The sequence below is a fragment of the Postia placenta genome (assembly GCF_002117355.1).
Source record: "Postia placenta MAD-698-R-SB12 unplaced genomic scaffold POSPLAscaffold_6, whole genome shotgun sequence".
NCBI classification, from domain to species: Eukaryota; Fungi; Basidiomycota; class Agaricomycetes; order Polyporales; family Adustoporiaceae; genus Rhodonia; species Rhodonia placenta.
In genome coordinates, this window is record NW_020169837.1 from 1,678,566 (window position 1) to 1,705,430 (window position 26,865).

The following is a 26,865-nucleotide window of genomic DNA, read 5'->3' on the forward strand; positions in this document are numbered from 1 at the left end:
GATTATGAGATACCACAAGCTTCACAGATCGGATCCTCGAGTCTTAATTCAGACTGCAAAGGAATCAATGACACAAACTGTATCGTTCGTCGCGTTGCAAAATCGTCACCATATGCGCTGCTCGGTCAAGTAACAGAGTGGACAAGGTTGTCCATTGCCCATCACGCCGTATGTGTATAATCAGAATCAAAATGACACGGCTTCAGCCTGTCTGAAAGGGTCCTGGAGATACCAGTAAATCATAACGATTGGGGTACCGCGAGATGAACGGGTGCCCACTCAAACAAGTATTGGCGTTGCAGAGTAAGGACTATGCACTGACTCTCCATTGCCAAAATGGTCCTGCATTTAGAGCGGTAATAGTTGAGTGACAAGATACATGAACGCTAGTCACCCACCCAACCCCACCTTATTCGCGCCCCACCACAGCGAATGGAGGGCGAGTGTGAGACGGCTGGGTACGAGACCAGTCAAGATATGTGCTCACCCAGCGGGTCCCCATCCATGTGTTGTGCGCCAGTCCACATGCCGATAATGCCGGCGCCCGATGCGACACCACCAATTTGAATAGCCTCGGAAACCCAATCGTCTTCGTTTGGAGACTCCTCTGACGAGACAAACTGGAGGGCCACATAACAAATCAATGGCTGCAACTCGATCCATAATGGTGCCAGGCCGCTTACCATTTGCCAACGGACGTGCCCGCTAGCCAACATGCTAACTGTTCCTCGCACTTTGCGCGCATCACTACCGCCTCCGTCTTCGTCCTCAATCCAGTCTTGACCACCAGACTCGCCCTCGAAGACGATAACTGGACGTTCTGGGTATTCGGGTATGGTGGGCGGGCCGAAGCGGACAACATGAAGGCGCATGGGCACACTTATGCAGGTTTCCCGGAGGCTAGAGTCATCGAATCCCCCGTACACCTGTAATACAACGCATATAAGCAACGCTTTGCAATTTGAGTTGTTCTTGAATAATCAGGACCCACATTTGCGCCTGCAGTGTGTCGAACGTGAGTGTGCAAGATAAGTAAACATGCAACAGATCAACGCACGTATCAGACGCGAGTAGCCAATCCAGCATACGCAGCGTCTCAAAATTGCGTCAGCAGAGGGGTCCCAGTCGGCGAGAGACACTGGTGAAGTATACCTCCAGATGCCTTCTACACCCGCCCAGTCCCAGGAAGTAGACTCATTTGTGCTGCTTTCGACCCAGCCCTGTTCTCTCCAGCTATCTAATGAAGTAAATCTGTGCAGTCCATCGATTTCAAGGTCCTTCATGTTGGCTTCTACGAGGATACGCGCGGCACCCAACCATCCCCAATCAGGTTCTAGCAGTTGAGGTGGAGGGAGCGAATCAAATTTCAGGAGATTGGGCTCTCCAGGCTCGTCGCTTGCGTTATTTCCAAGAATATCTGAATTCACGTTAACGAGATTAGGAGATGTTGACGGCATATGCAATGAGACATTCACCATAGAGGTGAATGCCTCCTCAGTCTGTATTACCTTCGTGTATAGCTCTGGAAACTACCCAAGGCCCACCGCTTACCGGGAGATACGGCCCCCAGTGCCGACTAGAATCGAGGTAGTGCATATCGTAGACCAACTCGCGCGCACGATAGCGCGCTCGCCTCTGCGGGGGATCGAGACTCCTGTCCAAAAAGAACACGCCTTCATGCTCTTCGGGCCCTACATTGAAGGTAATGAATCCCGTGTAGGTAATCAGCTGTCCCAGAAGGTATGCCTCCATCGTCCGATCCCAACTTAAATCCCGACACATGCCGCATAGTTTGGCCATAAGTGGCCCCGGAAGTCCGTTCTCCAGGACTCGCGTCATCCAGGGGATATTGCGCGTCGACTCGGCTGTGGACTCCAGCATACGAGCAGGGAAGAATGTAGTAAAGCGCGACGCCGCGCTCAGGGTACCTTCATATGGGAGCCTGACACAGTCAATGACTTTTCCAGCCCGAGGGTCGTTTCCAAGCCGTCCAGGACCGTAGCCTGGGTGGTGGAGCGTCGTCTTGAGGACAGAGAGGAGTACGGAGAGCGTCCGAAGATAATCGTCATTTTCGGGCCGCGGATGAGCTTCCCAGATCTGGTCAGGAGTGATCGGTTCAACAGCGCTCTTCAAGTAGAGATCAACGGATATCCGTTCTTGAAATTCATGGCTCCAGTCGAATTCGGCTATCGAGAGTGCGTCAGACGCTGTTCGAAGTTCAAGGATACTCCACGTACAAACGCGCGCGAAGTAAACATCGCGTGGGTCATCAAATGTTGTTAGGAATACCTCGCGCCATAAGTGCGTGTCCGAAGGATTGTAGATTAGGTCGCGAAAGGAGCGGCACGTCTGAGCAAGAGAAGCGATAGCTGTTGGGAAGCCTTCTATCGCTGTCCACAAGACTATCGCCTCTGCAACCTCTGATGGCAGTAATAGAATGTACGAGACTCCCTCCATGGTGCTATCGTTCAAGTCTGAGAAGGCTGCTGAGAAGCTCTAAGTCGAGCTACGAGGACACTGTCAAAGGGGGTGCATGACTGTATGCTCTTGACGTACGGAAAACAGTCAGTCTTTGAAGTATAGGGGACCATCGGCTGTGAGAGACAGACAAGAGATAGATAAGGATACGCATCGGACCAACTCACACGGAGCTCCTGATAGGCGCTCGTTGCAAGCTCGACTTTGAAGATCACCACTCGAATTTGATTGACATATGCGTTTTGCTCTGATACAAATACACGCGCAGCATTCGCGCACAGACACCTAACACAGCCAACGCTGGTTGCGGGATATCACGCACTCAGCTTCGCGTTACTGTCATCCACCATAGCCTTCACGGTCTGCGCAATCTCAACCGCACCCTGTAGATTAATCAGCACAGTCACTCCGAAAAATAGGACATGAACGAATCCTTACTGGTGTGTCAGAGTGGCAGCAGATAGACACCTCGGAGATAGCCGTGCCCAGAGGTACGAAGCCGCCTGACTTCGTCGTGACTTGGCCTTCCGTCAGCATCTTTGAGACCTGCCGAGGACCATGAGTCCACTTAGAATGAACTACGGCTCGTCCCCACCCACCCTTGCCCGGATTGCGTCCAAAGGAACTGGGTCATGCTTCCTATTACCGGATTTAAGATGTCTGTGCGCAGTAATGGTGAAGTCAAGCGTACTTTGTGATCAATAGTTTGCCTTCAGGGCTATACTCCAGATCCGCAAACCATTCTGGAATCACGCATTCAGTGCACCGAGTACAATGTCGACGTGAAGAGTTACCCGCAATGAATGGCACGCTGAGTTCTTCAGCAGCTACCTGATGATACGTTCCTGCGAGCCCCATGAATGGCACGCCGAACGTTTTCGCGACGCCCACCACAGCCCGGGCTAGTGCTATATCTCGAGCCGTCTGACCATAGACCGCGCCATGGGGTTTGATCTATGAAGCGAGGTCAGTCATATAAAGGCATCTCCATCAGCTAAAAGGGTGAGTACATGGTTCAGCGGGACTCCATGTACTTGCAAAAACCCAAGGAGCGCTCCCACTTGGTAGATGAAACACGACGCGAGCTCATCCTTCATACGACGCGAGATCAAAACAAGAATACATGCAGTCGAAGGGGCTCGTACCGGTTCCATGGCCATCTCGCGGCGCCCCCATCCCTGAGGGTCGGGTAGAGATGGATGAGCTCCGACGAGTACGCTGTTCGCCTTGGCCAATGCAACAGTTTTGTTCATAATGTTGAAGTCTCTGCATCATTAATCAACAGGTGAGCTTTATTGTATATTACAGCAACAAATTAACAAGCACTCACGAAGCGTGAAACCCGCAGGCAACATTAGCAAGGTGGATAGTCTTCATCAGTGCTTCATCGTCTCCCTACACGATTGTTCTGAATACGAAGCGACTGGATTTCATATTGGAGCACATACAATTATGTAGAGCGCAAACCCCTTGTAATATAGGATCAGTCTTCATACGAAGCAGAGAACAGGAGAGTCGTGCAGTTCATACGGTAGTTCAACAGAGCAACGAGCCTTGGGCGCTTCCCCGCAAGCATTGCTCTGTCCCCGACACTCATCTCAAGTATAACGTTTGTGGGATCCTCACCTCTCCCATGTCACAGTTCACAGTAGCTCGCAGTGGCGACATCTTCAATGATTAATAGAGAACCGTCGCAGTTACAACGTTGACGAGGGTGGAAAGGACGGCACCCCGATATCAATGCACGGCCTATCTTATGTCCCTCAGCATATCTTCTCTCAAGAATTGATTTCTCACCCTGTTTCCTTGGAGTGAGCATGTATGGTTCGCGGAAGAGCTATCTGCAGGTATCTCCAGCGTCCTGCTCTCCTGATCCCTGGGTCATGAGGCCGGTCCGAGATATGCAGGAACCCTCATCTGAATGCAGTGCTACTATCGCGAATCGCAGCGATAGATTCTGCACATATAACGGTGACGTCGGTGAGATTGAGATGTCACTCCTTCCCGAGACATGTCTACCACAGCGACCACACAACACAAGCTCTTGATAGCCAACCGGGGCGAGATAGCGGTCCGCATTCTACGCACAGCAAAGCGTCTCCTCATACCAACTGTGGCCATTTACACCCGCTCCGACGCAACCTCTCCTCATGTCCAACTTGCTGACGAAGCCGCTGCGCTGCGGCCGGAAGACGTAGACCCAGTGTCCAACGCGCGGGGTTACGTAGATGCGGAAGCCATCGTTGCTATCTGCCGAGACCGCAATGTGACGCTTGTGCATCCCGGGTATGGATTCCTCTCTGAGAATGCCCACTTCTCCAGCTTGCTGGCGGAGGCAGGTATCACCTTTCTTGGTCCGCGGCCGGATACTATTGAGGCAATGGGCTTGAAACATGAGGCTCGCCTGCTCGCAAAGGAAGTGGCTGTCCCTCTGGTTCCGGGCTCACAGGGATTGTTGGAAGATGTTGAAGCTGCTGTAAAGCTGGCTCTTGAAATCAAATTTCCAGTGATGCTCAAGTCTACCGCGGGTGGCGGAGGAATGGGGCTTGTCGTCTGCCAGGACGCGGACGAGCTGCGTCGCAAGTTCACTTCCACACAAGAGCGCGCGCAGACGTTGTTCAAGAACGGTGGGTTGTTCCTCGAGAGGTACTTCGCCTCGGCGCGCCATGTAGAGATACAAGTACGTCAGCATTCTGCATGTAAGTGATTACAGGTCTAACAAGGTGACAGGTATTCGGAAATGGCCTAGGACACGCGATCCACATGGGTGAACGGGAGTGCAGCGTACAGCGCAGACACCAAAAGGTTATCGAAGAAACTCCGAGTCCCTTCATGATTAGACATCCGGGTATGATGCGTTGAGTCCTTGTGAACGCGGATTATTGACAGAGTTTGTTGTATAGAAGTGCAGGAGAAGATGTGTGCGGCAGCCATCCGCCTGTGCAAGCGCATACGATACGCATCCGCAGGTAACGCCGACACATCTCCGTTGGCTGTGAAGCCCTTTTTTACTTTGAGCGCGCAGGAACCATTGAGTTCCTGGTGGACGACATGACAGGGGATTTCTTCTTCCTGGAGATGAATACGAGGTTGCAGGTAGGAAACAGCCGTCCTCCCGGTCACACCCCACTTAGTCATGTCAAAGGTCGAACATCCAGTTACCGAAGCCGCAAACCCCGGTCTTGACATTGTTGAGCTCATGATTCGACAAGGAGTAGCTCAACATGATTCTGACGCTGGTGGGCTTCCTCCCGGCGAGCTAGATCAGGCGCGTTACATGGTGGCTCCGAATCAAAAGCCTCTTCACGCAATTGAAGCTCGTATATATTGCGAGAATCCCGCTGCGCAATTCAAGCCTAGTCCAGGAGTACTCCAGTTTGTAGAACTGATGAAAGCAGAATGGCTCCGTGTAGAGAGCTGGGTTAGTCGCTTCACTATCATGACAAACCAGATACTCATGGCGTATAGGTTGAGACAGGTACAACGATCACGCCCTACTTTGACCCCCTGGCCTGCAAGCTTATCGTCACCGCCCCAACGCGAAGCGAAGCGATCAATCGACTGCTGGTCGCATTGCAGGATAGCAAGATATACGGGCCCCCAAATAATGTGACCTACCTCCGGGCGATATGCGAATCCGACGCGTTCCGCGCAGGAAATGCGACGACCACTTTCCTTGATACGTTCACCTTCATCCCCCGGTATGCTTCTCGATTCATTTTTCAACTTTCGGCTGAACGTAGGCACCCCAGGGCCATGGATGTACTCAGCGGCGGGTTGGAAACTACTGTGCAAGACTATCCAGGTCGGCGAATTGGAATGGGTATCCCTAGAGGTGGCCCCATGGATTCGCTCGCCTTTCGAGTCGCCAATGTTCTCGCAGGCAATGCTCCAGGCGTGGAAGCACTAGAAATCACGCTCACAGGATGTCGATTATTCTTCCATGTCTCTTCCGTCATCGCCATCACGGGGGCGATAGCCAGAGTGACCGTCGACGGTGAGCAAGTCGATATGTGGAGGAGTGTGATAGTTCCAGCTGGCGGTAAAGTCTCTGTGGGCACCGTCAAAGACACTGGCTTTCGGGTATATCTCGCTATCAGGGGCGGTTTCCCTAGAATACCAAACTACCTTGGATCCAAGTCTACGTCTATAGGCCTTGGTGGTTATCAGGTATGCGCAGTAATAGCTCGTCTCCTGGAGCATTTTATTGAGCCACTCGCAGGGCCGGCCATTGACCGCCGGTGATCATATCGCACTGGGAAACTGCTCGCCCGCACTAAATGAGCAACATAAGGCCTGTCCTCCGTCAATGGTACCTACATACCCGACAGAGTGGGTCCTGCACTGTCTCGCAGGTCCACACTGCGATGCTGAGTTCGTGACTCTCGATGGATGCGATGAGTTCTTCTCGGCCAAATGGAAGGTCAGCTCCGCAAGTAATCGGATGGGAATTCGCTTAGAAGGCCCACCTATTGGGTGGGCACGCGAGAGTGGTGGCGAAGGGGGTTCTCACCCATCCAACATACACGATAATGGGTACGCTTTCGGCACGATCAATGTGAATGGCGACACTCCGGTCATCCTCACGAACGACGGGCCCGATATGGGAGGCTACACCTGTCTATGTGCGATTGTCTCCGAAGATCTGTGAGTCCGTCTTGTCGCCCGCTATCTGGACACAAGATATTTACTGCCTCCTAGATGGAAGATCGGCCAGTTACGGCCTGGTTGCACCATTCAATTCAGGAGAGTCACATTCGCGCAAGCCGTCAGTATGATTGGTATCCGCGAATGTTACTTCGAGCAATTGTCACAGGTTATCTCCGGTTCAGAACCTCCCAATGTGAATGTCTGCCATGAGCTGTTTACAGCAAGCTGGGAGCCGTCGCTGCAAGATCCCAAACTGCATGTAATATTTGCTAGTGACCCGCGGCCGATGGTCGTGTTTCGCCAAGTGCGTATATCTTGACATGGGCTTTCTTATGGTGTGAACTGAAATAACAGGCCGGAGATTCCGCTATCCTTGTGGAATACGGCGAGCGGAAACTAGACTTTCGACTTCGGGCCAGAATACACGCTTTCGAAACAGAGCTACGCAAACGTGACATAGCCGGTGTATGGCAACTTGCTCCTTGCATTCGCTCGACGATGGTTCGCTCTTTTGAAAGTGTTCTGCGTAAAGAAATTATGATTTACCCGTCACTTGTAGATCCACTATGATCCTGCTGTCATCTCACAAAGCGACCTCCTACGCACTCTCATACAAGTAGAAACTGGGCTTCCGGATAGCCTCAGCGAGATTGTGTTCCCAGCTCGACGTATCACTTTTCCCATCGTTTTGGATGACCGATGGAATCGGCAAGCCCTGGAGAGGTATATGCGATCGATGCGGGACGAGGCAGTATACCTGCCCAGCAATATAGCGTATTTGGCCCGAAATAACGGCCTTGAGGGCGGTGCGGATGAAGCTCTGCAGCTACTCGTATCTTCAGATTGGGTATGTCCTCACCCCAGTCTGCGAGCCCCTGTACTCATTCTAGTGCTCACTTCAGCTCGTTTTTGGAGTGGGGTTCTATGACGCCTGTCCGTTCTTGATACCGGTACGACCTGTATAACCTTACATGCTTACAATAACTACTATAACTCTGCATTAGGTGGATCCAAGGTGTAGACTTGTCGGACAGAAAATGAACCCTTCGCGAACATATACTCCACGCGTAATGCGAACTCACGTCTGCGCAAAACTATCATCACATTAACATATATGTCTAGGGCGCAGTCGGCATAGCAGGCCTAGTTGCAGCAATATACCCAATCGAGTCACCAGGTGGCTATCAGCTATTTGGTCGTACACTGCCAGCTTGGCAAACATGGGGCAAGGGTCGTGGTTTCTCCCTGCAAAAACCTTGGTTGCTACAACCCTTTGACCAGGTATGATCTCGGTCAGTGAATACTGTACTTCCCACCTTATGCAATACGTAGGTCCATTTTGAGCCAGTTACCGAGGAGCAATATGTTGAGGTTCGTATTGTATTCTCGTTCATATAGCCCTCTTATGACAACATGAGCGCCTTAGATGGAAAGCCAATTCGATGCGGGAAGATACATCTTCAAGGTGAGTCGGATGACTGCTCTAATATGCATGTGCCATAAAGTGCTTGCTCGAGGTCGAACAAAGCAATTTCTCGATGTCGGAATACAACACGTTTGTTGCTAGCGTGGCAGATGACGTGGAGCGCTTCAAAGAAAGACAAACACGAGGGGTTGCTTCTGAAGAAACGCGGTACGCAAGTTGTCCCGTCTGCTTTTTCCGATAAACTATATGAATTGCGTTGATCTTACAGGGAACGCGAATTATCCGCGAAATGGATGGCCAACAAGCAGGCAGCGACTGCTCAGGAACCTGCTGGTAGCGAGGAGTTCTCAGGCGAGTGTGGTGACAAGTGTAATATGAGACACTATTGACAGCGCATGTAGGATTTGAGGGGGCTACGGCGAGTGTGGTGTCTTCATTATCAGCATCCATATGGAAGGTCAAGTGCACTCCTGGAACAACAATCAAAACACCGGAGGATGTTGTGGTCATCCTTGAGGCGATGAAGACAGAGATCAATGTAGAGGCTGGCGAAGAAAATGTAGGACGTAAGGTGCTTGGTTTCGGCAAAGGCGTACGGGAAGGCGCCCAGGTGAGCCCCGGTGAGGTGCTAGTTGTCTTGCAGTGATAGTATGTCTTGTCGGGACTGCATAACGCCCCAATTTTCGGGTGCTACCTAATGACAAATGACGAACGGATGTATATATCACATATCCAATCGATATTTTGATGTTACTTATGCAACCCTCCATTGCCAAAACGGACCTTCATGGAAGTAGGAAATGTGAGCAGAGGGAATAACTCGAAGATCAGGCCAGACTCACCCAGCGGATCGTCGATGTCGTGACTTGCTCCTGTCCACATTCCCAACACACCGATTTGTGAGCCTGCACCCCCGATCTGTATCCCTTCCGACACCCACTGGTCTTCATGCGGATTGTCTTCGACGCTGGAATACTGTATCGCACAAACACACATGTTAAGCACATGAGCCTGCTAAGTTGACTGCCCATAACTCACGATGCGCCAGCGAATGCTACCGTCGGCGACGACGCTCACTGTGCCGTGGATCCATCGTACGTCTTCATTCGTACCATCGGGTGCACCCTGCCAGCCGGCACCACCCATCTCTCCTTCAATTCTGATAGTAGGGCGGTCTGGATATGCAGGTACTGCGGGCGGGTCATAGCCAACGATACGGATGGTCTGCGGCACGACAAGCATGCACTCCTCAAGCGCGGGGTCGAAATGCCCGTATATCTGTGATTCGATCAGCAGTAAGTCCCCTGCAATACAACCATTGCTTACGTTGTGATCTGGAGTAATATACGTGAGAACTTGAGTTGTATTACAAGCGAATGTGATTATACGCACGAACGAGGTCCGCATAGTCGAGCCACGATACGCACCGCCTGAACGGGCTGTAAGTCCTCATATTGCATGGACATATACAAGACACACCTCCACACCCCTTCAGCACCGGCCCAGTCCCATCCTTGCACGCTACCCTCAACAATTTTCTTCTCACTTTCCTCTGATACCTCGGTGCTATCGAATTTGAGCTGTACAGTGGTCAGCCATGCACCCTGCCGCAACGAGTTCCAATCTATGAAATCGTCCAGCCCTTCGGTGACACCCTGCTCGCGAAGGTTTGCTTCCGAGATAATGCGCGCCGCTGCAAGCCACGCCCAGTCAGGCAACAGCTCGTGCGCTCCAGGCAGCACGCGACGGCGACGGCGCGCGGGCACCGCCTCTTGCGCCTCGGGTTCATGTTTGGGTGTCGGCGGAGATATCGACGAGGCAGACGAAGCAGACGACAATGAACGTCCGTCGCCGCCGGGCGGTACGTAGTCGACGTCCTCTGAGTCTGAGTCCATTTCAAAGTGCGTGCGCACCCAGCGTCGCAGGTATCCCTGTGCATGGTTTGTAGATACCTCTGTGCGCACGGCCTCAGCGGCCGCAGGGTCTACGGGAACGAACGGGCCCCAGTGCTGACGGCGAGTGAGGTATGCCATGTTGTACACAAGCTCGCGTGCGCAGTGCAAAGCGCGCCGTTGCTGCTCTTGTACGTCCATTTGCAGGCCAGACATATTCGATGTATCCTGCCGCGTGCTAGACGCAGACCCGGAGGAGAGCCGGCCGGTGCGTTCCTCGTGCACCTCGCGCACGGGCAGGAAGCCAGTGCAACAGAGCAGCGCTCCGAGGGCTTGCGCTTCGGCTGACTTATCCCATGCAGGGTCACGGTGCTCGCCCGCGATCTTACTCACGAGCGGTGGCGGGAGGCCTCGGGAGAGCACGGTCTTGAGCCAGGGGATGTTGAGTGACATGTCTTGGTCTTTGATCTGAGGCGGATACATGGGACTGGCTGCGTGTGCCCGCGCCAATGGTTGAGCTGATAGGGTAGTAACTCCGTCACTGTCTTGCGTATGTTTGATATGGCTGTTGCATGGTTCTGCAGAGCTCACGACCGACAAGATACTGCGCAATGCTCTGGCGCTGCTTGCGTCGTCATATGCTGGAGTGAGGTCGACAAGGGACATTGCCACTCTAGAGCGGAGGTGGTATACCCTCTGCACGCGCAGTGGCTGCGTATGACGCTGAAGAAAGAGCTTCGCTTGGAGGCGTCGCGTGAATTCTGCACGCCAATCGAAGTCATCTGCGTAGCGGCATGAGTCTCTTCACTAAGCTCGCCTCAGATAGACAATGAGGGAGGCTATGTAGCGATCTACGAACAGTAATAGGCTGCTCTGGTGCCACCCACGCAAACGAGTTTCGTTAGGCGTTAGGAGAGCTCCAACCGCTGATCTTTCTAAATTGACCTTGCCATAGTCAAGTAGTTAATCATGTCATGTTTGTGTAAACGCACACATAGCGGAAATTCCAAACCACGACACATCCCAGTGGCTGAGGCACATCCGTAACGAGGGATGCACACTCCACCGCTGGTGGGCTTGCGATTAAAACGCATACATCAGCTCCCCATGCGTACGGCTATGCCAGTATTGTTGCACAAACAAGCATCGGTAGCTGCATAGATACCCGCAGTGTACGTGGAGAGGAGGTAATTCCACGAAACACTTCTCCGCTAGAAACGGCCCGCATGCTACAAACTTGTAATAAACTTACCTGGCTTTACTGAAGATGGCCTGCGCGGGTCATCGAAGGTGGTGAGGAATATTCGGCGCCATAGATGATGGTCGGACGCGTTGTAGATGACTGCTCGCAAGGCGCGGCATGTGCTAGCAAGCGACGCGATAGACGATGAAGAACCATCTGCAACACAATATACAAGAATGTTCTCGACCAGCTCTAGAGGTATTGAAATCAAGGTAGCTTCCACCATGATGACGGTGATAGTCAGGATAGCTGGGTTCACACAGTTTCGAACTCCTGATGGTCTTTTATTATGTCTCCTGTAATGACAGATCAACGGAGCAAAAATTCCGACACGGGGAATTGAACCCCGGGCTATCGCGACCACATAAATGAGAGGCGATAATGTTAGCCACTACACCATATCGGAGATAAATCTTATACATAATACAGTCCCAAGTAGTATGCAAGCTTCCGATGACCGAAGCCCAAGCTTGCCCTTTGGCATTCCCTTGTTCTGTACTTCCGATGACTGCTCGCCTATGCTTCAGTGCGCTACGCGCTTTGCGTCTCTCGTCGACATCAGCCCATGTTGTCCGACGAAATGTAGCGAATTCAAGAAGTCCGCTCATACGCCAATTCTCGAGGAGTTGCCCATCACAGAAACAACGCTATGTCCGCTTCGATGTCGACCCTGAGCAGCCTCTCAATGTCCGGAAATGGGACCTCGGAACACAGATATTTGTGGCGGTCGTGGTCGGTGGCGGTGTGTACTATGTCACCCAGTGCGTGTGTCACTCATGCTCACTTCCTCACGCAGACCTTGCGGCTTGCTGATATGTTTCTACCTTCTCATTCCGACCGATAGCTTGGAGCAGATCCCAGAAACCGGGCGATGGCGTTTCATGGACATCAACCCGAAATTTGAAGCCAAGGTGTGCATTTATTGCTCGACTGTCTCGTACCAGACAGGCGCCGCCTAAGGCCCCTCAGGGTACCTCGCGAGCTGTCTGGTAATGAGACCAGCGACTTACTGTTATTGAACATTTCCATACCAGCTAGCCAAAGCTTCCCATGATGAGCTGCTTGCTGAGTTCCGGGGGAAGGTCCTGCCTGAGAACCACCCGGTCGCCCGGCATGTCCGCCGTGTCGTCACGCGCATTCTTGAGTCCTCAAACCTCGGCACCTTGTCCAGCCCCGAGTCAACTTACCTCCCAACGCACGGTGCCTCCGATGACCTGTGGTCGCCACAGACACAGACTGACGATGTACCACCGGGTGCTGGAGGACGGCAATGGAACCTTATGGTCGTGAATGACGACAGAATCGTCAACGCTGCGGCGAGCTATGGTGAGCGGTGGTATCTGTCATCTTGCTAGTGGGACGGCAGCTGAAGCGCACGCCAGGAAATATAGTCGTATTCACAGGCATTCTGCCCGCGGCGAAGGACGAGCAAGGCCTCGCGGCTGTTCTGGGGCATGGTACGCATATCGCGCTGCACGCTATGAATTGGTCTGACGATTGGCTGTAGAAATCGGCCACGTAGGTCAGTCCGCGACCTGATTTGATGTGCTTCTCGTCTTGACTCTTGGGCGGACAGTCCTGCGGCACAATTCAGAACGCTATTCCTCCATGAAAGTACTGCTCGCGCTTGCGACTGCGCTCGAGGTCGCCGGCCTCGACTTGGGCATTGCACGGCTCATCACGAGTCTTTTGTACGACCTGCCCAATTCTCGTACACAAGAGCTGGAGGGTGAGTTCCACGCGTCGCAAGTTGTGCCTCAGTTGACGTTGTATGTATTTCTACACAGCTGACCAAGTCGGGCTGAAGTTAGCGGCTAAGGCGTGTTTCGACCCGCAGGCAGCGCCGGAGTGTGTACCTTTGAATGACGAGGATTCCGTGTCATACTGATGCGCCACACATAGGATGTTCACTCGCCTTGGGCAGCTGGAGAAGCGCAACGGCGGGCGTACCCTGAGTTTCATCAGCACGCACCCTCCGTCCGAACAACGCGTGAAGGTCAGTCGTCATTTACGTCTCCTCTTCTATTCTCGACACCACCGCTCATTTCCTGGTAGCGTCTGGAGGGGTTGCTGGCCGACGCATATGCCATTCGGGCCGCAAGTCCTGAATGTAGCGGGATCCAGGACAGCATGGCAGCCTTCAGGGATAGCTTCGCACTCAGTGTGGGGAGCGACGGTAACACATGGAGGTAGGTGTAGAGAGCCACTACGCAATCTTATCAGTCAGTGGCGGCTATACGGCAGACTGTATAAGGTGCACGGTCTATACAACACGCTGGCTTTCAGGATTTGGACGACGTTCGGCATTGACAGTGCTAAGGAGCTCTTCTGGATATTCAACGTCTGCACAGTGTGCTAATAATACGACGCGAGTTGTCAGGTATGTATGCTTGCCAGTGTCCCTTCTCTTCGCACGAACCACAACTCGTAAGAGCCGCCGGCCGGTGCCATTGCTCGGGAACACAACAGTGCTTGCTTCCCCGCGTCGTCGGGGATCATTTACGGAAGGCGTGGATGGGAAGCAGTCACTATGGTAATGTCTTCTCTGCTCGGTGATGGGTGATGGCGGCGGAGGCAGAAAATGATGTAAGGAATAGCGGCTGTGTAATGCTCGACTAAGCTGCTGGTGTGACCGACTCGCTCCTACTTTCTATGCACGAGACAGAGGTGAACTCACTACTCTCTTGTGTACCGGTGCGCAACATACGTGAGTCAAGAGAGACTATGTAGGGCGGGCCCATTTCCGCCATCGTCCCAACGAAAGAAGTGTGGTTCACCGAAGGCACACGTTTTAGCACGCTTCCTTTTGGGATATCGACATCCTCTCAGTCCTCATGCCTGTTTTCGGATAATTAACACTTCGCCCAACTTTCCTGCTTCGATACGCCCTTCGTTCTGTTGAGATCAACGCCCTACAGAACTAGGTATTGTCACACGACCGCAGACGGTGCCCAATCCATTCCAAAATTGGCAAGCAGCTTATACTTTATGTCGAACTTGGATATGCAGTGACATGAGAATATGATGCGCCCATGCCCTCGAATTTACCTAAATACAATGATATACGCGAGATCATGATTGAATGAGCCGGCAGAAGCCTGCCCCGCAGCCAATCGAACTTCGTCGGCGACGACGGTCAGTATATATGTTGCTGGTAGCGACCTTCATTGCCTCCGCCGGCAGTCCTTGACCAGGCTATGCCATGTCTTTCTTTCGCAGCCGCCGCAGGGTTCAGCAAGATGCCGACAACACCAGCATGCGCTCTAGCATCGTTATGCCGGGGCCCCCGTCGCGCACACCGACATTGAATGGCGACTCGGCCTCGCTCCTCAGCAAGCTTGGGACCCCGCGGGCGGGCAAAAGACTGCAGACGTTCTCGCTCCTCAGCGCGAAGTTCTCGCCGCTGGGGAAGCGGCCAAAATCCTCGAGTGGCTTGAGTATGGCCGCCCCGGTTGGACACACTGTCGATTTCCCGCGGACGTTCTCACGCGAGAGCACGCCCTCTCCGACACCTTCGCTGGAGGAAATTCGCATGCCGTTAGGGCTGGGAAGGCCCGCGAGCATGATGGGAGACGCAGAGGATGCACCTCAAACACCGCGCACGCCCACACGCGAACGCCGCCGAAGGTCCATCAGTCTACCAAACCGCGTGGGGAGCGAACAGAAGCAGCTGGGTGCGAAGCTCGGGTCGACAGCGGAAGACAGTCCGGTCATCACCCGCATACCTTCAGAGCTCTGGCAGGTCGTGTTCTCGTTCGCGTCGCGCTCGGATGTCCTGGCGTTGTCACGCGTCTCAAAAGCATTCCTCATTCCTGCCCTGCGCGTTTTATACCGCAAGATCGACATGCGCATCATCTCCCCAGACCATGTGGAACAGTGCATGTCGTTGTTCGCCTCCAAGAGATCTGTCGCCACCTGCGTACACGAGTTTGCTAGCGGTACGCTGCCTTCATCTAAGGATAGCGCACCCTCTTTCGGCATCGTGACTTACGCTATTGCATTCAACAACATGGACCGGCTGCAATCACTCGTTATCCCATGGTTCGATGCACATATATTCCGTCACACGACGTTCCGCTTGAAGTCACTCACCCTCCTCTCGCAGTCCATATCCGCGGACGAGTACCGCGCATTGATGTCCTGGCTCGCTGATCAGACCGCCTTAGTCGACATCTCCTTTCCTGACCTCCATCTCGACAAGCCATATGACCTTGATATCGGTGCTTCCGAGCAGTCCTCTCAGACGGAATTGCCAGACACACCCACACAATCTACGACGACCAGGCGACTATGGCCCGCTCATCTACTTCCTCACCTGATTTCCTTCCATGGCCCGGCATCAATGGCTGCGGTGGTAGTTCCAGGACGCCCCGTGTCGACTGCTGTAATTCATGTGCACTCGACCCTGTGGGAGGGTCTAAAGCCCTCTGCCGTCATGTCCGGGCTGACGCAATCGAGTGCTTGCTTGACCCACCTCACCATAAAGTCAACGTCAACCCACGTTGATGCACGGACTCTTGAGCGACTCTTTATGTCCGCGGGATCCGAGTTGGGCGGTCAGCTGGAGGTTCTGGACATTGAGTGGGTTCTCGGCGACGAGGTATGTGTGATGTCAGTAGAGATGTACCGTGATGGCATGATCGCTAAATTCTCTGCAGGTGCTTTACAAACAGGTACTTCCGATGATGCCTCGACATCGCACACTGCACGTGTTGCGCATGTATCGTACGGGCTTGCTCCCGCTATCATCATCCGAATCTCCGATGGAGGACCTGCCTACTCCCCCTCTAACGGCAACGAACATACCGCCGCCCTCTGCTCTGCCGACCCCTCTCCCGTCGCCCTTTCCTATTAGTCGACCGGGCTCAGCGGCCAGCGGTTCGGGCTCACAGCCTCCTCGTGCACGCGAAGAAGCGTACCTGAGCTCTTGGGGCAAGCACTGCTCCTCGCTACGAGAAGTTGTATTCCTATCTGGCGCCAGATGGCGCCGCGAGCGTATCAGCGCGTTTTTGATGCCTGGCGAGCATCTGCCCGCGCCGACGTTCCGATTCGTCGGCTTGACGTCATGTCGGGACTGACGGTGCAGCGGGTTATTCATCAACGGAGTGCTTTGCGATTACCACTCATGTGCACGCTGACCAGTGACAGCGCTGGCGCGATCTGACAAATTTGGGCGATGTGCCGTACGACTCGACCAAGCTGGGAGCGCGTAATCGGCAAGGCGATCACATCGTCGGACGGAGTCACGTTGAAAGTATAGGAGCACAGCAAACGCCTCGGCCATAAGAGCCATATACCCATGATGGGCGGACACCGGTCTTGTCACAGTAGGCATACCTTTAATATCTGAGAGTACTGTATGACGCTGTAGTTCTGCACATTGCTATTGGTTTTTTCTGCTTCTTCGTGCTCTGGAATCAAACGTGTCTGATCATCCATGTTCCGCCAGATTGCGTGGAAGGGCCGAGCACGGCCGAGGAGAGTTCCAGCACGCCAGCCCTGGCGATGTTGGATGTAAGCGGGTCACGACCCCGCGGTGTCATCCATCACGTGGGCGTATCCGGGCAAACAACGCCAAATATCGCGGAAATAAATGTCCTATACTCTCGAGGCTCGCTTCGTACTCGTCGTTGTCTGTATCGCTGCTCGCCATGGTCGCCACTGTTCAAAAGCCCGCCCCCGGTTTCAAGGCCCCTGCTGTCGTGGATGGCCTCTTCCAGGACATCTCGTTGTCAGATTATCTCGGTCAATGGTGAGATCGACATAGCCACTCGTATTAATAGCCCTTTTGGCTCATGATTATATTTGTCAGGGTGGTTCTCTTCTTCTACCCTCTGTGCGTATTCCCAGGACTGCCAAAACGCGTAACTGACCTGCCCCAGCGATTTCACGTTTGTGTGCCCGACCGAGATTCTTGCGTTCAATGATGCTTTGCCCCAATTCAAGCAGCTGAACACCACCGTCCTCAGTATGGCATCTTTTTAGACTCGGAACAGGCACACCTCATCGCTGGTCTGGTCATGCAGGTGTCTCGACGGACTCGCACTTTTCCCACTTCGCGTGGGCGACGCAGGACCGCAAGCAGGGTGGTCTCGGTCCCGACCTCAAGCTGCCCATGATCGCGGACAAGAGCATGTCGATCTCCCGTGACTACGGCGTTCTCATCGAGGAGGAGGGCATTGCTCTCCGCGGCCTGTTCCTCATCGACCCCAAGGGCACGCTCAGGTGTGTAAAACCATGAGCTGGCAATATGTGGCGTCGGCGCTCATATCTATGGCCTAGGCAAATCACCGTCAACGACCTGCCTGTTGGCCGCTCTGTCGACGAGACCATCCGTCTCGTCAAGGCCTTCCAATTCACCGTGCGTTCCTCTGGCTTGGCACTGTCCTTGCTGTCGACACTGACTGAACACTTGCAGGACGAGCACGGTGAAGTGTGCCCTGCCAACTGGACTGAGGGTAGCCAGACGATCAAGACGGACCCTCACGGCAAGCTGGAGTACTTCAGCACCGCTGGTGGCGCAAATGGCGAGCAATCCCGCAAGCGTCCACGTATAGACTGATCGCTCACCCTCAACGTTTTCCGGCATCCAGGCCACTAGGCGGCAGTCGCGAATCTGTGTGGTTCCCTTTCCGATGAAACCAATTCAAGAACCATAGACGTGACTAACCCCCTAGAATGTAGAGAAGACTCGCTAGATCTCTTGGCCAGAGGCGATAGACGTTTGTGCTCGTTCGTCTGTTGCTTTGTATAGATGCGGAAAACCCCCCTACTTTGCAGTACGGCCAGTGCTAATAGCTATCTGAACGTATTGAATGTAAAATCTTGCATACTTGCATCCCCTGTAATTGATTGTCGTGCTGTCTCCCTTGTGTCTGTAGGATTCGACGTGATCAAAATACCCATTCGTGACTAGTTGCACAAGGACCTTTCGGGAAACAACCAAATGGAACGTTCCTGCGGCTTTGTTGTTCACTAGGCTCCAGACTTGTCTGGCTATTATGTATGATGACAGCAAGCAATCTGATGTTGATTGCAAGCGTCATGCACTCGTATTCAAAGGGAGAAAATATGGGCACGCAATACGTACAACAAAGTGACGTTGTATGCACAGCAGGCCCACCGACATTAACTCCGGCTGTCCCTCCAGCGGATATAAAACTGGATATAAATAAAATAAAATAAAATAAAACTCTGGCTGTCTGCAGGTACAGATATCGTTACAGCTGGGGTGGACCCAGAAGTAAGTCCCATTGTTGTGGATGTACCGGTGACAACAAGCCTCCGTGTCATGGTAACAGTACCCATATGGTTCCGCATTCACAGTTGACGTAGAAGGACGCCTAGTGCGTGCATAACAGCGATACGAGCGTGCAGTAATGAGACCCTACCCGGCGTGGTTCCTGTAAGCAGGCAAAAGGGACAGCGCTTTCGCTTCTGACTGAGTGTGATTACACGAGCCCGATACACTGTGGAGGTCATACAATATCGATGGTCTGTGACTGCATTGCAGCATGACGATCAGCCGATCTCGTGTTCTGCGAGCAGCTGGGGCACGGGGGATGAGTGCGAGCTGCGTGAGCACAAGGAAAAGCGAGCGGGGGCGCACCATGTTTGGGATGCCGTTCGAGATGGGGTATACATGCGCGCAATTTGGGCAGATCATGGCACCCTCCTCTATGTGGATCTGGTAGCCGTGTGTCATGGTATGGAAGCACTGCGCCGCAGGAGAAAAGCGGAGCAACAGGACACACCTCTAGGAGGACATGGTGCAGTTTTTGCAGGAAGTCGTCGTCCATCATTTCCGGCGGCTCGTTGGGCAGGGATGTGTCCCCCAGCTGTGCAGCGCGTCAGAATCAGAATCGGCACAGCGGTCCTGGAGAATACACTGCTCGCACCTGTCGCGCTGCGTCGACGAGTGCGGGCCATTCTATGCGCGAAATAAACCCGCGCAAGAAGTCGGCGTTGTACTCGGCGTCTCTCAGCTCGACCTGCACGTCCTTGAGCTGCAGGGGAAAGTTGTTTGAGGTGCAGCCTTTGGCGTGGCACGCGAGTAGGTTGTGGGTGATTAGGCGGACCATTCTGGCGCGGAGGAGCGGTTCAAAACGTAGGACGCAATGACGGTCGATCTCGATCTCGTAATGGGGAAAGCAATTCTTTGCCAGCCGGCAGATTCCGGTATTCCGGCTGTGGATCTATCACAGCAATACTCGTTTCTCGCTCTGTAGGAGATATATTCTCAGTCAGAAATATTATATGATAGAATTCCCACTTTCTCATGTATGAGGCAGAGGGTCCCGAACAAGAGTTTGGTTCTTACTCTCACAAAAGAAATATCATTTTGGATGCGCAGTAGATTGTCCAGATCGCGGGCCCGATATTAATGACTAAGCGATTTGCCTTAGAGGGTTGCTCGTTCGTTCACGGAGCACTCGCCTTTTTTGGAAGTACCTGCAACCCCGACGGATCCCTCAGCCACCCGCGATCGACAGCGACCGCAATCGCAAGTCTCATAATTACTCACGATTATACAAGTACTACTTAATACAGCCAATGATGAGGCTTTTTATAAGGCTCTAAGGTATCCAAGGAATGATCTGAACAACTGTGACTGCCTGCAATTGCAACCTTTGAGCTGTTTGTAAGTAGTATATTCTTGAAGCTTGAAGATTGTTTCTCTAGAATTCATCTGTGTCGGATTCTGACTCCCCCGCAACGCTTGACGTCCGCGGTCGCGATCCACGCTCCCTACGTCACAATCCGATCCCGTAGCTCATTCTCTGTCTACCTCCACGTGATACCTACTCTACATACTTATACCTCGCTCCCCCGCAGGTATGTTTGTCTTGTCTTTCTCCCCCGTACCAGTACTGATTCGTCCTAAAATCTGTGGCCTAGTATAACACGAGCTCAACATTGGCTGGGTCGCGTCGATCGCGGGTGGCTGAGGGATCAGTCGGGGTTGGAAATACCTACCAAAAAAGGTGGGCATTCTGCGAACGAATGAGCGAGCGAGAAGAATTGAGCACCCCCTAGTATGTCTTCGCCGACAAGTTCTCTAAATATTGTCGCTGGAGGGTGCGCACAGCACTCGTCGTATATCTGGCTGTCCTGACCATCGGCGTGCCGTGGAAGACTCAAAGTTTAACCCATTCGAAAGGGGTTTATCTTATCGTGCCAGTGGCATTCAGACGAAGCGCCTAGTCGCGTCGTTCATGTTACCCCTCGAGCCTTCCATCACGGCACTCCTAGGGAATTCCGTTGTTCCCGTCGTCGAGTCATAGTCGTATAGGATCAGCATTCAATGAACAGCTTATAGGCCGAGCAAAGACCAGAGCACTACTCAGATTTACGCCGGACGACCACTTCCTGTGCGCGGTTAGGTAGACCGCAGATCCCACGAAGGACCTATTGCAGCGTATGTTGCAGCCGTGAATTGTGGCAAGGGAAGACTGACTAGAACATGCAGATGACTATCCCAGACCGATCTATCCGGATATGTGCCGACAGGGGAGGGACATTCTGCGATGTACATGCATCGTTCCCCGACCCAGAGAATCCCAAGGAGAGGAAGGAAATTGTCGTGAAGTTGCGTGAGTACTGCCTGTGCCGTCTAAAACCCTAATCTCATAAATTTGTAGTGTCTCAGGATCCAGCCAACTACCGCGATGCGCCTACTGAAGGCATCAGGCGGGTGCTAGAGATCGCAACGGGCACACAGATTCCTCGTGGAGAGGTCCTGCAGACGGACAAGATCGGTCCGTCTATCACCTACCGCCTTGTATGAGCTGCTCTGATCGAGTGCACGATAGATTACATCCGTCTCTCGACTACCGTAGCCACGAACGCGCTGCTCGAGCGCAAGGGGCACAAACACGCGCTCCTCATCACGCGCGGCTTCAAGGACCTCCTGCTCATCGGGAACCAGTCGCGCCCCAAGATCTTCGACCTCAACGTCCGCCGCCCCGCGCCGCTCTACTCGACGGTGCTCGAGGTCGACGAGCGTGTCACGCTCGTCGGCTACACGTCTGACCCCAAGTCGGAGGAGCACGCAGTGCAGTTCGACGAGCACGGCAAGGTCACGCGTGGATACCGCGGCAAGGGCTGGGACGGCGCGGGCGATGCGGAGGGCCCCGGCGAGATTGTCCAGGGTCTGTCTGGCGAGGCAGTACGCATTCTGAAGCGGCCAGGTGCGTCCTCCGCGTGCTCAGCGCGCCCGTCTGACTGGGCGCACGCACACAGAGCTCGGCCCGGTGCGCGCGGACCTGCAGCGGCTGTACAGCGAGGGCTACCGCTCGCTGGCGATCGTGTTCTGCCACTCGTACACGTTCCCGGAGCACGAGTCGGCGGTGGGCGCGGTCGCGCGCGAGGTCGGTTTCACGCACGTGTCCGAGTCGTCGCGTCTGCTGCCGATGATCAAGATGGTGCCGCGCGGGGTGTCGTCGACGGCGGACGCGTACCTGACGCCGATCCTGCGCGACTACCTCGACGGCTTCTTCAGCGGGTTCGACGCGCAGCTCAAGGACGGCCGGCTGCGCAGCCCGCGCGTCGAGTTCATGGGCAGCGACGGCGGCCTACTGGACCTGACGAACTTCACGGGGCTGAAGAGCATTCTGAGCGGGCCGGCGGGCGGTGTCGTCGGCTATGCGCTCACCAGCTGGGACGAGGAACGCAAGCATCCCATCATTGGGTAAGCATTGCGCTTTCCGCGAGATGGCTTGCTCTGACGCCTGCCATGCCCCAGCCTCGATGTGGGCGGTACATCGACGGACGTCTCTCGCTACGACGGCCGGTACGAGGTCGTGTACGAGACCACGACTGCCGGCGTGACCATTCAGTCGCCACAGCTGGACATCAACACCGTCGCAGCTGGTGGCGGCTCGTGTCTCACGTTCCGCAACGGACTCTTCCTGGCAGGCCCGGAGAGCGCGGGTGCAGAGCCTGGTCCTGCATGTTATCGGTGAGCAGATAGAGTCGTGATCACGAAGCGTGAGCTCACAGGCGTTGGGTTCACAGTAAGGGCGGACCGCTGGCGGTGACCGACGCTAACCTGGTCCTCGGCCGCCTGGTGCCCGACTACTTCCCCAAGATCTTCGGCAAGTCGGAGAAGGAGCCTCTGGACACGGAGGCGTCGCGGTCTGCGTTTGAAACGCTGGCGAAGGAGATCAACGCGAACCAAGAAAAGCAGCTAGACCTCGACGAGATCGTCTACGGGTAAGCTCATGCTCTGTTCCAGCCATGTACGTTGCGCGCTCACGACCTCCCCAGTTTCATCAAGGTCGCGAATGAGACCATGGCGCGACCAATCCGCGCGTTGACGGAAGCAAGAGGATATGCATTGTCTAAGCATATGTGGGTGTGACGCATAAGTGACTTCTCAGCTGTATTCTAATTGTGTGGTAGTCTCGCGAGCTTCGGCGGTGCGGGCGGTCAGCACGCCTGCGAGATTGCGCAGCTGCTCGGCATCAAGACCATCCTCATCCACCGATACAGCTCCATCCTCTCCGCCTACGGGCTGGCGCTCGCCGACCGGTAAACACTCTTTCCACGTACCGTGCGGATACCGACTGACACCCCTCACCCGCGACAGCGTGTACGAGCTGCAGCAGCCCTCCTCCACGTTTTACACGCCGGACAACCGACAGACGCTCCTCACGCGGCTCGACAAGCTCGACGCGGACGTGCGCGCTGAGCTCGCGCGCCAGGGCTTCGAGGGCGAGCACGTCCACACAGAGCGCATGCTCAACATGCGCTTTGACGGCACAGACACAGCACTGATGGTGCTGCCCCATGCGAAGGATGGTGACGGCCAGGAGGACTTCGAGGCTGCATTCAAGCGCGCATACAAGGCCGAGTTCGGCTTCCTGCTGGACACCAAGTCGATCATCGTCGACGACATCAAGGTGAACATGCCGCTCGTGTCTGATTTTACGGGCACCCGTTTAACTTACAACTTGCCGCACAGGTCCGTGGTATTGGCAAGACATTCGACACGCTCGGCGAGTCCGTCTTCGCCGAGGTCGCCAAAATGGAGACGCGCGCGGTCGACCAGAAGAAGGCGGACACAACTTGGAGCGTCTACTTTGACCGCGTCGGGCGTGTCAACGACACGCCGGTGTACCTCCTGCCGGATCTCGCGGATGGGGACGTTATCGAGGGCCCGGCGATGATCATCGACAACACACAGACGATCGTGCTCATACCTGGGGCGCGGGCGCTGTTGACGAGCAAGCATTTGTACATTACCTTGGAGTAGAGGGGAGGCGTGCGCTGTAGGGTAGGCAGGACATCCAACAATGTATCGATAGCATTATGCAATATCATGCGACACATTTGAGAAGACCACAGACAGCGCTCAAGTCATTGTCCTTGTACCAGCACGCCGATTGCGAGCGAAGCGAGCATATCGACATGGGGGTTGCTGGTGAGACCTCGCTCTCGCAAAGACAACTAAGCATTAAGTACGCTGTAAGTCATTCACAAGTCCACCAATTCTCATCATTTGAGTTCTGAATGGATCATAAGCTCTTCCTCCATGTTTCTGCGTATCAATTTTGGTGAGTTTTGATAATTCCATGGCACTGTCTTGGTGGCGAACCACTCAAGCGCCTAGCAGTTGTGCAGCAAGTGATTGTCTTGAGCAATATCCTCCGTGGCATGCAAATTAACTTAAATATATCAGGCACTGCGAATGAAGAGAAGTGCTTCGGTATTTGATCAGGACAATCTTGGTGTCCACTGAAGTTGCGGTTATGCAGCCTTGGTCATAGAATTAAATGCTTCGCGCGCCACTCCCCGTGCAGCGGGTGCATAATGGTACAGATCTTCCGAGTCCGCGGGTGTCGCTTCCGCCGCCAGGGTTCTCCCCAGAACTCAGTCGGGTGGTCGAAAGCCTTCGATTGCAGTCCATTGTCTAAGCAGAGAACATGCCGCAGAACTCATTCGTCCTCGTAGCCCTGCACCGGTCTCCTTGGTCGGTTCGGCACTTGAGCGCGGCATGCAGGTCAGAGCGATGCCTGCAAGACAGCAAACGCGGGGACGTACAGGGATACGTGGTGGGTATCGACTCCGCCGGCTTCCAGCCCAGGCTCGTGCGAATTGGCGGCACAGTTATGACCATGAGGGGCCCGATGGCGCCGAGGACGCAGGAGAAGAAGATGACGGGTGACTCGTGTGCTTGCCGTTGCTAGATCGCAGACACAAGTCGTAGTTCGGGGCGGTAAATGGCGGGATGCGGGTGCGTTTAGACATCGCGGACGTGATTAATTTCTGAGTATCAGCATATTGAATGTTCTGTACGCACCAGGTAACGGTATGTCTGCCTAAACGGAGACAAGATGGAGGCCATCGTGGGCGACGTCGAGTATGAAGCTACAACCGCTCGTGTCGGGAGTAGGGTACGGTGGAATAGGCCGGGCTAATTAGCTTCGACTAATTAACTCTTGCTAATTAGCGGTAAATTGCACGAGGCCCGAAAAACAAGGGTTAAATATGGTTAAATAGGATCAAGTCACCTGCGCTGATTTTGGAGATGTTCAGACACTATCTGGACGCAATCGCTGGGCGACTTAACCATTAGATAAAGCTACTTTAGTGGCTAGAAGTGCTCATCAGGCCATGTTCTATAGCGGCTAATTAGCCGTGAATTACATAGGTTAATTTGACCTCTCGCACAGGCTTAGGCTAATTAGCCGGTTAAGCACTGTACCTACATACTTCACCGTACCCTACTGTATTCACATTGATATAGTGTAAGGTCTATTGCTACATGAGAATGTGCCCAATTGCGTTACAGAACCTCGACGACGCGCCCCGCCCAGTCCTCCTTCAGTCGCGCCTCCACAATTCCATCTAGCTCCTTCACCTTGCCCACCGCGATGTCCACTATCCGCAGCACCTCGTCTGGATCGAGCGGTACGCCGCCAGCCTTTTGCACGACACACAGCTCGCGCTGCGCATTCAGCGCAATCGAGAGCAAGCCGGCGCTGAGGCGCTGCTCGAGGCGCGACGGGTCGAGTACGGGCGCGATCGTGGTGTCGGGGAAGTACGCGAACGTCAGGCAGTACGGCATGTGGTGCATGGACAGAGGCACGGGTGCGCGCTCCGACGGGTGGTGCTGGCCAGGTGCGCGTGCGCGTGAGACTCGCGGGAAGGAGAGGGAGAACAGGGGGCACGCACTATGGTGACTTCGTCGCCCACAACCTCGACCTCGGGTCTGCGGAAATGCTTGAGCGCAATAATGCCGGCGAGACACGAACAGTCCAGCATGTTCCCTGCGTCGGCCAGACAGTGTATCGTCAGGCGGAGATGCCATACCTGAGGACGGGAAGACGTCAGTCCTGGGCACACAAATGCAGCGCAAGGAGAAGGCGTACGCGCTGCCCGGCAAGCACACAGAGCGACTCCTTGTCCACGACATCGCTCCGTCGCAGGACCTTGTCCAGCATGCGCGTGATGGTCACTTCTTCATCGGACGGCCTGCGAGCACTGACACGTGAGAGGCACAGGCTGGCGAGACGGCGACACACGTACCCACCGTCCGGGTTCGTAGTCGCTCGACGCCATGGGCGAGATCTCAGAGTGGATGGAAATGATCCCTTCGAGGGGGCGCTCCGGCGGGGGCTTCACCATTTTTGCGTCGACTTGCGCGATGACTCTGGTATTCTCGTGAGGAATCACTCGGCCACGTCAGGATCTCGGCCACTCACCGTGTCTTCCCAAGCGAGCACTCCACCCAGCCGAGCTCAGGTCCGAACGTGAGCGTCGGTGTCCGCATCTCGAGCGTATTTCGGCCGTCGAGGCGCAGCGACTGCTTGAGAGAGCTATATAGGAACTCCTTCTCTGGTATCGAAGGTGAGGGTGCACGCGGCATTTTGTGTGTTGAACGGTCACAGTGAATAGTAGGCTTTGATAGTCGGACGTGCCCAGTCCTTTGAACACTTGAAGAGATTGTTAAAATGGGGACGCGCGACTGAGAGCAGATTGCTTAGTCAGCGGTATCGGGCCAGGGATCTGGACAAGCCATACACCTGTTCGATTATATTTGTTGACGAAAGACTCGGATCGATCACCAGTGACAATAGTTGAAGAACTTTTCGGCGAAGACATACTAGACCACTGGACCAAGAATGCCCTGCTCTTACATACAAAATTTCATAGCCCATCTCTGAGAGACC

At 54.2% G+C, this 26,865-nt stretch overlaps 12 protein-coding genes and 1 non-coding gene across 13 annotated transcripts; 5 read left to right on the top strand and 8 right to left on the bottom strand.

Annotated features, from left to right (window-relative positions):
- Window positions 1-310: 310 nt before the first annotated feature.
- Window positions 311-1,596, bottom strand: POSPLADRAFT_1141820 (hypothetical protein; the record flags this gene model as incomplete). Its single annotated transcript, XM_024485350.1, has 5 exons — window positions 311-342; window positions 488-620; window positions 684-952; window positions 1,046-1,417; window positions 1,545-1,596. 5 exons carry the CDS (start codon window positions 1,594-1,596, stop codon window positions 311-313), a joined length of 858 nt encoding a protein of 285 aa, XP_024339766.1.
- Window positions 1,597-2,727: 1,131 nt separating this feature from the next.
- Window positions 2,728-4,146, bottom strand: POSPLADRAFT_1181038 (hypothetical protein; the record flags this gene model as incomplete). Its single annotated transcript, XM_024488804.1, has 10 exons — window positions 2,728-2,861; window positions 2,917-3,024; window positions 3,078-3,117; window positions 3,170-3,221; window positions 3,273-3,432; window positions 3,489-3,569; window positions 3,624-3,744; window positions 3,809-3,873; window positions 3,927-3,947; window positions 4,105-4,146. The coding sequence occupies 10 exons, from the start codon at window positions 4,144-4,146 to the stop codon at window positions 2,793-2,795; spliced, it is 759 nt and encodes a 252-aa protein (XP_024339767.1). The 3' UTR covers window positions 2,728-2,792.
- A 343-nt stretch (window positions 4,147-4,489) lies between these two features.
- On the top strand, window positions 4,490-9,316 carry POSPLADRAFT_1181041 (hypothetical protein; the record flags this gene model as incomplete). The annotated part of the gene is made up of 19 exons (XM_024488805.1): window positions 4,490-5,158; window positions 5,209-5,326; window positions 5,382-5,447; window positions 5,504-5,574; window positions 5,624-5,899; window positions 5,947-6,179; window positions 6,231-6,648; window positions 6,701-7,125; window positions 7,180-7,432; window positions 7,483-7,629; window positions 7,688-7,975; window positions 8,031-8,078; window positions 8,133-8,195; window positions 8,251-8,409; window positions 8,461-8,499; window positions 8,555-8,593; window positions 8,646-8,761; window positions 8,823-8,905; window positions 8,956-9,316. The coding sequence occupies 19 exons, from the start codon at window positions 4,490-4,492 to the stop codon at window positions 9,198-9,200; spliced, it is 3,756 nt and encodes a 1,251-aa protein (XP_024339768.1). The 3' UTR covers window positions 9,201-9,316.
- POSPLADRAFT_1169591 (hypothetical protein) lies at window positions 9,191-11,915 on the bottom strand (the record flags this gene model as incomplete). The annotated part of the gene is made up of 6 exons (XM_024488071.1): window positions 9,191-9,337; window positions 9,397-9,529; window positions 9,593-9,839; window positions 9,947-9,984; window positions 10,034-11,228; window positions 11,699-11,915. The coding sequence occupies 4 exons, from the start codon at window positions 11,913-11,915 to the stop codon at window positions 9,628-9,630; spliced, it is 1,662 nt and encodes a 553-aa protein (XP_024339769.1). The 3' UTR covers window positions 9,191-9,337; window positions 9,397-9,529; window positions 9,593-9,627.
- Window positions 11,916-12,013: 98 nt separating this feature from the next.
- Window positions 12,014-12,095, bottom strand: POSPLADRAFT_t77. Its single transcript has one exon. It is a non-coding gene; the product is annotated as a tRNA-Glu (tRNA).
- A 98-nt stretch (window positions 12,096-12,193) lies between these two features.
- On the top strand, window positions 12,194-13,882 carry POSPLADRAFT_1181049 (hypothetical protein; the record flags this gene model as incomplete). Its single annotated transcript, XM_024488806.1, has 9 exons — window positions 12,194-12,450; window positions 12,534-12,600; window positions 12,724-13,015; window positions 13,072-13,146; window positions 13,197-13,211; window positions 13,266-13,418; window positions 13,477-13,537; window positions 13,592-13,685; window positions 13,745-13,882. 9 exons carry the CDS (start codon window positions 12,194-12,196, stop codon window positions 13,880-13,882), a joined length of 1,152 nt encoding a protein of 383 aa, XP_024339770.1.
- Window positions 13,883-14,891: 1,009 nt separating this feature from the next.
- Window positions 14,892-17,125, top strand: POSPLADRAFT_1074311 (hypothetical protein; the record flags this gene model as incomplete). The annotated part of the gene is made up of 2 exons (XM_024482688.1): window positions 14,892-16,289; window positions 16,348-17,125. 2 exons carry the CDS (start codon window positions 14,892-14,894, stop codon window positions 16,765-16,767), a joined length of 1,818 nt encoding a protein of 605 aa, XP_024339771.1. The 3' UTR covers window positions 16,768-17,125.
- On the bottom strand, window positions 16,511-17,125 carry POSPLADRAFT_1039811 (hypothetical protein). The gene has a single exon (XM_024477601.1). It carries the CDS (start codon window positions 17,022-17,024, stop codon window positions 16,806-16,808), a length of 219 nt encoding a protein of 72 aa, XP_024339772.1. The 5' UTR covers window positions 17,025-17,125; the 3' UTR covers window positions 16,511-16,805.
- A 201-nt stretch (window positions 17,126-17,326) lies between these two features.
- On the top strand, window positions 17,327-18,549 carry POSPLADRAFT_1039812 (hypothetical protein). Its single transcript, XM_024477602.1, has 7 exons — window positions 17,327-17,441; window positions 17,502-17,525; window positions 17,572-17,657; window positions 17,716-17,914; window positions 17,972-18,050; window positions 18,108-18,216; window positions 18,283-18,549. The coding sequence occupies exons 1-7, from the start codon at window positions 17,341-17,343 to the stop codon at window positions 18,288-18,290; spliced, it is 606 nt and encodes a 201-aa protein (XP_024339773.1). The 5' UTR covers window positions 17,327-17,340; the 3' UTR covers window positions 18,291-18,549.
- Window positions 18,550-18,881: 332 nt separating this feature from the next.
- POSPLADRAFT_1074313 (hypothetical protein) lies at window positions 18,882-19,770 on the bottom strand (the record flags this gene model as incomplete). The annotated part of the gene is made up of 4 exons (XM_024482689.1): window positions 18,882-19,237; window positions 19,299-19,376; window positions 19,444-19,527; window positions 19,588-19,770. 4 exons carry the CDS (start codon window positions 19,768-19,770, stop codon window positions 19,211-19,213), a joined length of 372 nt encoding a protein of 123 aa, XP_024339774.1. The 3' UTR covers window positions 18,882-19,210.
- A 1,388-nt stretch (window positions 19,771-21,158) lies between these two features.
- Window positions 21,159-23,945, top strand: POSPLADRAFT_1141815 (hypothetical protein; the record flags this gene model as incomplete). The annotated part of the gene is made up of 10 exons (XM_024485349.1): window positions 21,159-21,282; window positions 21,331-21,447; window positions 21,502-21,879; window positions 21,932-22,379; window positions 22,434-22,649; window positions 22,706-22,903; window positions 22,958-23,041; window positions 23,093-23,221; window positions 23,280-23,592; window positions 23,655-23,945. The coding sequence occupies 10 exons, from the start codon at window positions 21,159-21,161 to the stop codon at window positions 23,943-23,945; spliced, it is 2,298 nt and encodes a 765-aa protein (XP_024339775.1).
- Window positions 23,946-24,627: 682 nt separating this feature from the next.
- POSPLADRAFT_1046336 (hypothetical protein) lies at window positions 24,628-25,037 on the bottom strand (the record flags this gene model as incomplete). The annotated part of the gene is made up of 3 exons (XM_024479003.1): window positions 24,628-24,674; window positions 24,734-24,875; window positions 24,993-25,037. The coding sequence occupies 3 exons, from the start codon at window positions 25,035-25,037 to the stop codon at window positions 24,628-24,630; spliced, it is 234 nt and encodes a 77-aa protein (XP_024339776.1).
- Window positions 25,038-25,478: 441 nt separating this feature from the next.
- On the bottom strand, window positions 25,479-26,561 carry POSPLADRAFT_1140997 (hypothetical protein; the record flags this gene model as incomplete). Its single annotated transcript, XM_024485243.1, has 5 exons — window positions 25,479-25,805; window positions 25,868-26,005; window positions 26,065-26,167; window positions 26,226-26,345; window positions 26,398-26,561. 5 exons carry the CDS (start codon window positions 26,559-26,561, stop codon window positions 25,479-25,481), a joined length of 852 nt encoding a protein of 283 aa, XP_024339777.1.
- Between the last annotated feature and the right edge of the window lie 304 nt (window positions 26,562-26,865).